The sequence below is a fragment of the Chiloscyllium punctatum genome, chromosome 44 (assembly GCF_047496795.1).
Source record: "Chiloscyllium punctatum isolate Juve2018m chromosome 44, sChiPun1.3, whole genome shotgun sequence".
Classification (NCBI taxonomy): Eukaryota; Metazoa; Chordata; class Chondrichthyes; order Orectolobiformes; family Hemiscylliidae; genus Chiloscyllium; species Chiloscyllium punctatum.
Genome location: NC_092782.1, coordinates 27,301,106 through 27,314,367, shown reverse-complemented (window position 1 = coordinate 27,314,367; position 13,262 = coordinate 27,301,106). Strand labels below are relative to the sequence as shown.

The 13,262-nt window shown below is 39.4% G+C and overlaps 2 protein-coding genes across 4 annotated transcripts in view; one reads left to right on the top strand and one right to left on the bottom strand.

The window, feature by feature from the left end:
• rad51ap1 (RAD51 associated protein 1) overlaps positions 1-11,901 on the bottom strand; it is a 60,662-nt gene extending 48,761 nt beyond the window's left edge. For both annotated transcript variants that reach the window (XM_072562533.1, XM_072562534.1), the window contains exons 1-4: positions 11,789-11,901; positions 3,762-3,808; positions 2,820-2,961; positions 2,026-2,105 (exon numbers count right to left, since the gene is read on the bottom strand). In XM_072562533.1, coding sequence (XP_072418634.1) covers positions 2,026-2,105; positions 2,820-2,961; positions 3,762-3,808; positions 11,789-11,805 — 286 coding nt within the window. In that variant the 5' untranslated portion in view covers positions 11,806-11,901. The remainder of the gene's footprint in view (positions 1-2,025; positions 2,106-2,819; positions 2,962-3,761; positions 3,809-11,788) is intronic.
• A 193-nt stretch (positions 11,902-12,094) lies between these two features.
• The window catches only part of ferry3 (FERRY endosomal RAB5 effector complex subunit 3), a 67,773-nt gene continuing 66,605 nt past the window's right edge, over positions 12,095-13,262 (top strand). Inside the window, exon 1 of one of the 2 annotated variants that reach the window (XM_072562536.1) lies at positions 12,095-12,156. The gene's annotated coding sequence lies outside the window, so the exon portion shown is untranslated. The remainder of the gene's footprint in view (positions 12,157-13,262) is intronic. The other variant, XM_072562538.1, reaches the window with a different exon arrangement.

Below are 13,262 nucleotides of genomic sequence, written 5' to 3'. Positions count from 1 at the left end.
AGGAAACCGGAGCACCCAGAGGAAACCCACACAGACACAGGGAGAATGTGCAAACTCCACACAGTCAGTCGCCCAAGGCTGGAATCGAACCTGGGACCTGGTGATGTGAGGCAGCAGGGCTAACCACTGAGCCACTGTGCACCCCAGTTGTGTGAGCAATGCTCACAGCCGAAGAGCTAACAATAAAGGAAAGCTATGCAACAAGACTTTGAATTCCAGATGAATCCATTAGCATCACTATTTACAAGAAGTGTGTCATACTAAGAGAAATGCTGACAACTGATAGACATAAAGGTAAAAACAATGACTGCAGATGCTGGAAACCAGATTCTGGATTAGTGGTGCTGGAAGAGCACAGCAGTTGAGTCAGCATCCAAGGAGCTTCGAAATCGATGTTTCGGGCAAAAGCCCTTCATCAGGAATGGGCTTTTGCCCAAAACGTCAATTTCGAAGCTCCTTGGATGCTGCCTGAACTGCTGTGCTCTTCCAGCACCACTAATCCAGAGACTGATAGACATAAGTACATCAAGGATTCCACATAGTATGTTAGTGATGAAAATATCAAGTAGAATTGGTGACAACATTTGACCGTGGCTCACTCCTTCGATGAAAGAGATAGTTTCAGAAAGCTTCTAATGCAACTTTCTAAAGAAGTTGAAATGGCAGCTTATATCTAAAACAAAATGTACAATTTGATCTTATATTCCCATAGCTCCCAGTTCTTTATGGCAACTGCTTGAGGGATTAATAACTTGCATGTACATTGAATGTGGCATAAGCTCTTCATCATGAATGAGGAGGGGAAGGGGGCTGGAGATAAATAGGGGGTGGGGCTGAGGGAAAGATAGGTGGGATGGCGATAGGTGGATGCAGGTAAGAGGTGACTGTGATAGGTTTGTGAGGAAGGTGGAGTAGATAGGTGGGAAGGAAGATGGACACATAGGACAGGCCAAGAAAGCGGTGTCAAGTTGGAGGGTTGCATCTGGGATGAGGTGGGGGAGGGGGAGAGATTTCCCAGATTCCCCTAGCCCTACCCCCACCTCCCTATTTATATCCCAGCCCCCTTCCCACTCCACATTCCTGAAGAAGGGATTATGCCCACAACGTGGACTCTCCTGCTCCTCAGCTGTTGCCTGACCTGCTGTGCTTTTTCCAGCGCCATGCTTTTCAATCCTGACTCTCCAGCATCTCCAGTCATCACTTTCTTCCTGTATATGGTATTTGCCACATTCAGTGTATTCCAGTATATAAATGATCTTACAATAGTCTGCAATCTCAAAATATCATACCTACCCTATTTACAAAAGCAAAATCTAACCTGTCCCTTACAGCTTTCTTTACTGGTTTCAGACATGTACTCAGATAAGCAAATGTAGCATATTGAGAAACCACTGTAATTCCCTCCACTTGCCTAATGCAATTTTTGGAATTTGGCACAAATAGTTGCATCTGCTGCCCCAGCATTTGCTAGGCAACAAAGGTTCAAGTTCAAATAGCTCTTTTTGGTACATTTACTTTTATTTTCTAACCTGCATGCGGATGGGCTTCTTCTACAGGCAGTCATCACCCAGTATAGTTGTCTCTCGGTATAGCCATGGCTTTGTTCTAGCACACAAAACTTATTAGCCATTTGTTCCAGCCCTGAAAAGCAACCTTTGCTGGGTGATGGCAGGCCATGGCCAGAGTAGAAATGAAGGATCAATTCTGTTTAATTACACAATCCTGAAAATAATTTAGTGAGCATGCTCAATATACCAAAAAAGAGTGAGTCCACCAACCTGAGCATCCAAGTTACAAAATGTCTTATACATCAAAAACAAAATTGGGAGTGTCAGTCCTAACGATATTTTCACCTATAAAATATTGGTAATCTACAAAATAGAAGTACTAAGCACAAATTACTAGTCATGTGAAAAAATATTTTCTACTTCAGCCAATAGTAGACATAATAAAACATTTTGAGATAACAATTTAACTGGGGTAAGAATTGTTATTTACTAGAGCTTTTGTTTAAAAAAAACTCACCTTCACTGGTTGGCTCTTGCACTGATAGGACTAACGCAGCTTCCAGATTTCTTTGATAAAGTTTTTCATCAAGTGGCAACCTATATTATGAAGCAATCTGACGAGTGAGTTGAAATTATTAAAATTCCAATGCAAACAGCATTAACAGCAAAAGTGGAAGGAAAAGTACACACAGGCATATAAGTTATCAATAACTATTTAATAATACAAAGAAAAAATCTCTCTAAATCTTTACGTTTAAATAATGATAAAGATTAATGGTATTTATCATTTCTACCTCATTCCATTTAACGGTGCAGTTTTCCATTGCTTTGTTTTTGCTGGCAAGTTTCCAGAATTAATATGAATAGTTCAAATTTTGCTGCAAAGACCAAGTGGTTGAAACTCTCTATAAGAGTATACTAAAGTCTTTAAGAATTGAATTCAGGGAATAAAGGAACATTATTATAATATCAAAACCATGATATAAAACCCGCCAAGAATTAACCACTCATTAAAAGACAAATATTGCACTTCTCTGAAATTGTGACACTGAGGAAAAACAAACTGACGCTATCAGCTGAGTGTACAGATAAAGACTCCTATCCTGGCCAGCAGTAAGTGATTTTCCACTTAAGTGATAACACATTAGCTTTTGTCTTCCAAAGGATAGTATTTTTTAGTAAATAGAGTTACAACAGACAAATTGACATACAGCTCTTAAGAAAGAAAAATACTTCCATTTGTTCACATTTATTTACTTGGAATAGTCTGCAAAATTATAAACTGATCAGTAATCCTAAGAATTTATTCACCTTTCTTTAGGTCGTTCCTTTTCAGTTTTTGCATCTTGACTGCCAGAAATGTTATTTCTCTTTCCTTTTTTTTGTTTCTGATCCTTAGTTATTAGACGTGATTTTTTACTTGGAGGAGCTGGTACATATGCAAAATCTTCATCTGTAAGGAAAAATGTATAAAATTTAAGAACATTTATTGTTCTAGTTACATGCAATAATTGACTTAAGAAAATTATTACCTTGCATAGCTCACAGGTTAATGGATTATTTCATTCAATATTAACTGTAGTTAAAGAGAAACTTATAAAACCAGGAACCTTTATTATAGGCTAAAGATAATCTGAGCTGGGGCTAATTCAACAAGTTACAAAATCAGATGAGTTAGTCAAGAAATGATGATTCAGCAAAACTAAACAGATAGTAAAGCATCAATTTCTAATTCTAAAATGGAATTGATGTGAGACTTCACAGATGGTTAGAAAAATGGCTTGGCTTTATTTCTTAAAATATACCAACTTTTAAGACACATATTAAAGTTAAATTGAGATCTGTGTTTGCTGAAACAGGAAAGGTTAAGGGGTGATAAGTCGAATCCAATTATTCAAAATTACGCCACAGTTTTATATGGTTGGTGAAAATCTACTTCTACAAGTCAGTAAATCAGGACAAAATAGGTTAAAAACACAGGATTTGACAAGAAAAAGGAAGAGATTAAAACAAAATGCTCATGTGTAAAGTATGGAATACTTTGCCACATGTGGAATAAAAGCTGGTTGAATTATACTTAAATTGGAATTGAAGAGGTGAAAAAAAGGGGAAAACAGCATGAAAACAAGATTACATCAGGCAGTTTGACTGCAAGAGTGCAAACTAGCACATGAATGAGTTACTTCATTATGCACCAAGATTACTATATTTCACAGAAAACAATACACTCTTTGAACTTTACGTCAAACTCACCATCATCAAAATCTCCACCCTGTGAATAATCTACAACTTTCTTGGTCCTAATAGCAGAAAAGAAATATATGTCACAACCTTATAACAGAAAATATCACATTTTTTAAAATCAGAAATATCCTTTGAAGAGTATTTCAAAATAATACTTATCTAAAAAGAATTACATTTCAAAAATCTATAAAAATACGGTGCCTTGACAGGATAAAAGTTGAGAAGATTTTTCCCACTAGTGGGGTATCTTGAACTAGTTACAGTCTAAGGGGATACTCATTTAAAATATATGTGAGGGAATTTCTTCTCTAAGAGTAGTTACTGTCTAGAATTCTCTGCTGCAGAGTTGTGGAGTATTTAAAGAGGAGATAGACTCATTTTGAAATATCAAGACATTGAGGGCTTCAGGAGCTGACATAAAAGAGGAGGTGAGACCTGGGGCAAATCAGCATGATCATGTTGAATGGTAGGGCAGGCTTGAGGAGCTGAATAGCCTAGTCCTGCACCTATTTCTTGTGTACATATATCAGATGTTATGGACCAGACCAAACCCCACGTAAATATATAGCCTAGATCCTAACGTTTTTCTTATTTAAAGGCAAGTATAAGGTGCTGTGCTCCAGATGTAATTCAATTGATCACACTACTCAGCTTTAAGCAAAACACACTTCATTCTTACCCACAGTTAAATTATAAATAAAAAGAATTGTAATAACTTATCTTTATTGGAAAACTTAACGGAGTAATAGATTATTTAACTACTAAACAGTACCTGTTCCAATCTTGTAACATTCTACTAACACACCCTTGGCAAAGGCAAAGTCAGTAAAACAGATTGTCTCATATGTGATTCTGGCAGCAGAAAGAGAACCCAAGCTTTTAGCTATTAACAAAGAGAAATGTAACAGCTTCTACAGCCAACTTCAAAACCCAACAACTACTGAAAGTAAAATTAAAACCCTGGTTCTGTGGGGGGGTCTTACTCTACCCATTCATGCTGTTTCTATTGTTCCAACTTAAAAAAAAAGAACCCAAGGCCTTACTAGCTGTTTACTTTATTGGCTTGGAGGAGGAAGCTCAGTACCTATGGCTCAAAATTTCTCTTCAAAAAGTACCAGGACAAAATATACCTCTAAAAGCCATAACATTGTCACATTGATAGACATTAATGCCATATCATCTTTTGACCCCAATGAGATACTCAAGTTTTAGTTTAGGAAAAGGAAACATGGATTTTTTTTTGGATTTCTACAACCAACCTTCTAGTTTAAAGATGAAAGAGCTGACATAAAGGGTGAGAAGGTTGGTTGTAGAAATCTGGATCAGATGGGTCAGTTTCTTCACTACTTTGGATTTGTTGGGGACTGTTTCATTGATGTTTGTACTCCCTAACAATAAGTCACTAGTCCGGCACTCTCAATTCTTAAATAAACTTTTAAAAATTCTGTTGTGGTCCAAGGGCATCACTAGCAGGGCAGCATTTATCGCCCATCCCTACTTGTCCTTGAGAAGGTGCTACTGATCTGCCTTTTTGAACTGATGTAATATACGTGCTGTAGATAGATCTACAATGCCATTAGGGAAGAGAGATCCAGGGTTTTGACAAAGTAACAACAAAGAAACTGCAGTGTATTTTCAAGTTAGAATAGTTGGTGGCTTGGAAAGGAATTTGCAGATGGTGGTTTTCTCATGTATCTGTCCACTTTGTACTTCTAGATGGAACTGATTGTGGGTGTGGAAGGTACAGTCTAAGGATCTTTGGTGAATTTCTGCAGACCATTGTGTAAATAGTATATGCTGTGGCTACTGAGCGTTGTGGTGGAGACAGTGCATGTGGTGCCAATCAAGCAGGCTGCTTTATGCTGGATGATGTCAAGCTTCCCAAGTGTTGTTGGAGCTGCACGCATTCAGGCAAGCAGGGCATATCCATCACACTCCTGACTTGTGCCTTATAGATGTTGGGCAGGTTTTGTGGAGTCAGGAGTTACTCATTGTTTATTCTAGCCTCTGACCTGCTCTTGTAGCCACTGTATTTATATAGTGAGTCCAGTTGAATTTCTGGTCAGTGGCAACTCCAAAGATGTTGACAGTGGGGGATCCAGTGATAGTAACACCATTCAGTGTCAAGGGGCGATGGTTGGATACTCTCTTATTGGAGATAGTCATTGCCTGATATCTGTGTGGCACAAATCTTATTTGCTACTTGTTAGCCTAGGCCAGGATATTATTCAAATCTTGTTGCATTTGAACATGGACTGCTTCAGTATCTGAATCATGAATGGTGCTAAACATCCTCAATTCTAATCTTGAGATGGAATGAAAGTCATTGATGAACAGTTGAAGATGGTTGAGCCTCAGCAACTCCTGAAGAAATATCCTGGAGCTGAGATGACTATCCTCCAGCAACCACAACCATCTTCCTGTGTGCCAGGTATGATTCCAACAAGTGGAGAATTTGCCCTCAATATCTATTAATTCCAGTTTTGCTAGGGTTCCTTGACACTTAATCGAATGTGGTCTTGATGTCAAAAGCACTCTCACCTCACCTCTGAAATTCAGCTCTTTAGTCTATGTTTGAACCAAGGCTGTAATGGGGTCAGGAGCTGAGTGGCTCTGGAGGAACCCAAACTGAGCATCTCTGAGCAGATGTTTGCTGAGCAGGTGCTGCTTCATTGCACTATTAATGATACTTTCCATCACTTTACTAATGTTTGAGTGTATATCAATGTGGCAGTAAGTGGCCAGGTTGAATTTGTCCTGCTTTTTCTGAACATACATACCTGGGCAATTTTCCACATCGTCAGGAAGATGTCAGTGATATAAATGTTTGTCCCATTTAGCACAGTAGTTGTGCCACACAACACGATGTAGGGTAGTTTCAATGTGAAGGCAGGACTTCATCTCCACAAGGACTATGCGCTGATCACTTTTACTAATACTGTCATGAACAGATGCACCTGCAGCCAGCAGATTGATAAGGATGAGGTCAAATATGTTTTTCCTTCTTGTTGGCTCCCTCACTGCTGAGACCCAGTCTAACAGCCATGTGCTTTATGACTCGAAAAGTTCAATCAGTACTGCTGCTGCCAAGCCACACTTGGTGGTAGACATTGAACTCCCCTACCCAGAATACATTTTGCATCCTTGCCACTCTCTGTGGTTCCTCCAAGTACTGTTCAATATGGAGAAGAACTGATTCATGAGCCAATGAAGAATAATACATGTTAATTGGCAGAATGTTTCCTTTACAAGTTTAACCTGAAGCCATGAGACTTCATGGGGTCCAGAGAAAATGTTACAGACTCCGAGGGCAACTCCCTCCCAACTGTTCACCATTATGCCTCCAGTACTGCTGGGTCTGTCCTGCCAATTAGACAGGACATATCCAGGGATGGTGATAATCATGTCCAGGATATTATCTGCAAATGCTATTTCCATGGTGTACCACCATGTGGTTGTTGCTTGACAAGTCTGTGAGACAAGATAATTTTGGCACTAGCTTCCAGCAGGTCTGCAGGATGGACAGGCCTGTTTCTGCCATTGTCTTTTCTGGTGCCTTGGTCGATGGGTTCATTTTTTCATTGAGACTTCATACCTATTGATTAAACATTGGTGAGCCAGATGGGTAATGATTTCATGGTCATGAGTAGATTCTTAATTCCAGACATGCTTTATTGAATTCAAATTTCGCCATCTGTTGTGTTGGGATTCAAACCTGGGTCTCCAGAAAATTAGTTGTATTTCTGGATTATTGGTCTAGCAATAATACCACTAAAGCCTTCTGAGTTCTTGTCATCTGAGTACTTATAAACCTGGCTTCAATGTCACTGGATTTGATTGACTGACCTGTTATTGAATTTAAAGGATCAGATGGAGGAATTGCAAATCAAATTTCCCTAGTGCTTTTGTATCTTACTGATATTTAGTCTAATATCATTGCAATACAGCAGTGTAGTGACAACTACTGTGTACTGGGAACCTCTCTTGACTTGTGGAGATTTTTGCCATCAAACATTTGCTATTGTAGTTCTTTTACAAAGCTGAGCTGGCATAAAAGATCCAGTCATGGATCTCCTTGTGAATGGTGGCATTTTGAGAGATATGGCTGCCAAGGTATGAGAAGTGATCAACATTTCAGAATCTCTCCTTCACCTTATATAGGAGGTGGTCAATGTGTGTGGTATGAGTTTTATTTTGGCAACATTCAAGTAAATGTCAAGTCTCTTCTATGGATAATCTGATACAGAATGCACATCAATGTTGCAGTTACTGACAAACTGCAGATCAACATATGTTCATGGTGGTCAGTTTAGGTTTGGCACAGAGATGAGACAGGTTTCCATCTAAGTTATATTGAATAATCATAACAGATGGTAGATAACTTAAATACCACGTTGGCTATCACAAAGCTTTGCTCAACACCCCCGTCAAAATTTGAAGGGAACCATTTCTGTTCTCCAATGTAGTTGCAGTCATATTATCATAAAGGACTGTAGTGATTCCGTATGCAGAAGCTAAGTGGATGAGGCAAAGTGGGAAGTGGAATACAGGTGCAGCAGATAATCAAGAAGACGTATGGAATGTTGGCCCTTATTTCAATGGGGTTGAAACATAAGAACAGGGAAGTCTTACTGAAACTGTAGTAGGTCCTGGTGAGTAATGACTCTTATACTACTGTGAGGAGTTTTGGTCTCTGTCTTTAAGAAGGTATCATTTCATTGGAGGCAGTTCAGTGAAGATTCACTAGTATGATCCCCAATACGGAAAGTCTGAACAGGTTGGGACTCCACTCACTGAAGTTTAGAAGAATGAGAGCTGATACCATTGAAACATATTGGATTCTTAAGAGGTTTGCCAGGTAAATGCTGAGAGGATATTTCCCCTCATTGCAGAGTCTTGGATCAAAGGCTCAGAGTAAAGGGATACCAATTTAAGACCAAGATGAGGAGGAATTTCTTTGCTCAGAGGGTTGAAAGTCTTTGGAACTCCTTGCCACAGAAAGTTGTGGAGGCAAAATTCTTATGTATATTTAAGGATGAGGTAGATACATTCTTGATCAGTAGGAGAATCAAGGATTACAGGGAAAGGGCAGAAAAGTGGACATGAGGAATATTGGATCAGCCACAATTCAATTGCATGGCAAGGCAGGCTTGGGGAGTTGAATGGCCTATTACTATTCCTAATTTTTTTGATCTTATATTTACCCACAGCTTGTACCTATAGACTCACTCACACTTAAGAATCCATCTCCCCTGTGACCCAGATGCTCCACTCAAGCGCTGCCCAACCCACCCAACTACATGCACACATACTTAACCAATAACCTTTCCTGACATCTCCACTCTTTATGCCCCTCTCATGGAACCCACAATTCCATGACCTAATCTGGTTTCCAATGGCCTTACACCACGTCTTATAGCTCGCTAAATTCTTTGAGTCTTTGGCTTTAATGAAAGCCTGACTGCCTGCATGTCGTGCCTTCAGACGCTCAAAACAGTAAAATTAATTGTAGTTTCTTTCCAAGTTGGGTGCTGATCACTTATAATTGATAGGATTTAAGGATTTGTAACAATTACTAAAAGATTTGGACATTTTTTAACAACCATCTGCAGTGAATTCTTAACATTGCCAGCCATGCTAGTGGAGATGATAAAACTTTGTCAGATCAATCAAACCATAAGCTATGAATCATTTTGTCTCTTACTGCATTGTTCCTTTCACACAGCTTGTTGGTAAAAGGGCTTCCTGCTGCCATATTCAGAACTATTAAGTTCATATTTCTTCATATCTCTAAATTCATTATTACACCCATTATCAGATACTTAACTATTGGTAAAAGTCCAGACCCTGCCCCATTTTCATTACATTATCATAATTATTTTTATGTTTTTACTATGTATTATAGTTGATTGATTCAATCTGGTTGCCAAATCTACAAAAGCTATTTTTTTCTTTATCCCACACCTGTATGCCTACGCTGTCTAATACTGACCAACTGAAAGATTTTGCCACTAATACATTCATCATTGGGGTGAAACTTCCTGTATCAAAGAGTGTGCTGCTGGAAAAGCACAGGTCAGACAGCACCCGAGGAGCAGGAGAGTCAACATTTTGAGAATAAGCTCTTCATCAGGAATGTGGCAGAGGCCCAAGGGGGCTGAAAGATAAATGGGTAGGGGATTGGGGCTGGGGGGGAAGGTAGCTAGGAATGCGATAGATAGATGAACGTGGGGAGGTGATCGTGATAGATCAGAGGGGAGGGTGGAATGAACAGGTGGGAAAGAAAATGGACAGATAGGACAATTCAAGAGGGCAGTGCCGAGTTAGAGGGTTGGATCTTGGATAAAGTGAAGGAAATGGGAGGTGAGGTGAGAAAACTGGTGAAATCAGTATTGATCCCATATGGTTGGAGGGTCCCAAGGTGGAAGTTGAGGTGTTCTTCGTCCGGGTGTCAGATGGCTAGAATCTGGCAGTAGAAGAGGACCAGGAATTGCAGAGTGGGAGGGTGAGTTGAAGTGTTTGGCACAGGGCGGCGGGGTTATTTAGTGTGTTTGTCCCAGAGATGTTCTCTGAAATGTTCTGCAAGTTGGCGTCCTGTGTCCCCAGTGTAAGGGAGATCACATCACCCCCATATGCATATCCCTATTGCATTCCCAGTTAGCTTCCCCCCAGACCCATTTATGTCTCAGCCCCCTTGGGTCTCCCGCACATCCCTGATAAAAAGCTTATGCTCGAAATGTCAACTATCTTGCCTCTCGGATGCTGCCTGACTGGTTGTGCTTTTCCAGCAGCACACTTTTTGACTCTGATCTCCAGCATCCACAGTCTTCACTTTCTCCCAGTTGATTAAAACTTCCTGTGACCAATAAAAAGCCCTCTCTTTGATCCATATCTGCTGATTCTGCTTCTGAATGTTTGAATACTTTATTGTACTTTTTGGGATAATACATGGTGTAATGGTATTTTGAATCACACCTGAAACATCATTTGACTAAACCCTACTCACTTAGAATCAGAATCATCGTGATGTACAGCACAGAAACAGACTCTTCAGTCCAACCAGATACCCTAAATTAATCTAGTCCCATTTGCCAGCATCTCCCATGTCCCTATAAAACACTCCTATTCATATACCCTCCCAGATGCCTTTTAAATGATATAATTGTACCAGCCTCCACCACTTCCTCTGGCAGCTCATTCCATACATGCACCACCCTCTGCATGGAAAGGTTGTCCCTTACAATTTTAAATCTTTCCCATCTTACCATAAACGTATGCCCTCCAGTTTTAGACTTCCCCACCCCAGGGGAAAGACCTTGCTTATTTACCCTATTCATGGCCCTCATGATTTTATAAACCTCTATAAGGTCACCCCTCAGCTTCCAACACTCCAGGGAAAACAGTCCTAGCCTACTCAGTCTCTCCCTATGGCTCAAACCCTCCAATCTTGGTAACATCCTTGTAAAACAGGGTAAATTTGTTTATTATAATTCCCAAATTCACTAAGCTTCTAGAATTCATCAAAAGCATTTCTGCCCTCCTTTCCCCTCATTCAAATTCTTTATTCACACCTGCATCTTGATGATCTTTAATGACACTAGGATTTCCATTTTCTTTTGAATGGCCGATTGCCCTATTTGCACCACAAAAACTGATGGAAAGCATTACTTTCCAATTATTTTTGTTTTATAATGCTTCTGACATTTCTTCTGACTGAGTGTGTTTATCCTCAAATTTAACTCCTGTCAAACCCAGAAGTGCATCCAGATTTGACATTTTGGATTAGTCTAACAGCTGAAATGCCAGCACAGATTGAGGAATTTTAAAATATAATCTCTGCAGTCCTGCACACCATGTACTAAATTCTATGATTGTCCTATAAAAGACCAATCTTCACTGTTTCTGAATATGTCAAGATGTGACCATGGCACTATCAGGTCTCACCCACTTCCACCAATTCCCACATCACCCGCCACCAGGTGCCCCCTCCAGATCCCTGCCCATCTCCTCCAGCGTTCCCAGTTAAATTCACTAACCTCACCGGCCTGGCCATCGCTCTCCCACCAGCACCAGTACCAGCACCAGCACCAGCACAACAACAACAATAACAGAGATCTTGGAGCAAAATGAGAAATAAATCACCCGCCAACAAACGTCAGCTCCCAGCCGCACATTCGCCACAACTGTAAATTAGAAACCTTGAGTAATTACAGAATAAAAGGCAAATCAAGTTTTTAAAAAAATACTGAGGCTCATGGACATTTAAACAACAGAGCTTTCTATCACTCCGTAAATACTCAGATGCCATTCCGCCGAATCAGCTGTTTGATATTGAAGCCTTTATCTTTTAGAAAAGAGGTTTGGGTTGTAGCTGGTTCCTGTTTGCAGAAGGCATTGGCTGCAGGTATTGGTCAGATTTATTAATTATCGCTTCTGTGAAGTCCAAAAGCCTTTTGCTCGGTATTTCAAGGAGAAGAATATAATGTGTAATATTTGAAGAGTTGTCTTTTTATTTCAATTGTATTTACCACATTATGTCTGCGCTTTGTTTGTTATTAGTTGATGTTCATTGTTGAATGGATTAAATGCTAAAGTTCTTCCATTTTCTCTTTCAGTAAAGCATTTATTACTTCTGACACCTCTGTTAAGTTGCAGTTTTCTCTCTCTTCACCGCCCACCCCAAGCGTTATAAATATGTTTGCTTAGAGCAACTATGGAAGGCATTTATAGAATCCAAGTTGCTGGAGTCACTGTCATTTAGTCTTTTCTACACCATTTTTCCTGAGCCTGTAGTACAAACAGCATCTTGCTTGAAGACTGCTCAACTCTAAAAGTATGGAATATTGGTCAGCATCTACACAATTAGATCCTTCTTGTTTTCAAATATGTTAATTTGGATAGAAGTCAGGAAAAAAAGTCAGCGAGCAAGAATTTTGTAAAATTCTCTGAATGCTGGTAACTCAGCCAAACTATCAAACAGCATGTTAAAAAAGTACTTTAAAGGTGAATAAATAAGATAAAAATTTGGTGTTGTCAGGCCAGTCATTTGTGTGGAACTGTGGCACTTATGAATTTGTGATTGTAATTTCCTTATCGACCTGGTCGGATGTAGGTTTTTGTAAGTGCTCTTCTGAACCCACAATTATTTATTCTGTTCTAATTTTAACATAGCCAGATTTTAACAAATAACCCTCATTATTTTAGGACCTTACCTCAATGGTAAATTTCATACCTTAGATAGCTGAAAATAATGGCATTGAAATTACAACAAAAAGGTATTCTGCATAAACAAAAATTATTGGAGAAATTTAGCACATCTGGCAGCATCTATGAAGAGAAAACAGAGTTAACACTTTGAATTCAGCAGAACTTCAGAGTTTCTGTTTATGTTTCAGATTTCCAGTATCCACAGTTCTTTGTTTTATGTCAAGGTATTCTGGATGCACTATCAACTGCAATAATAAATTTACATGAAACAGCTAGAAAAAAAGTCTGAATGGAGTTTTTTTA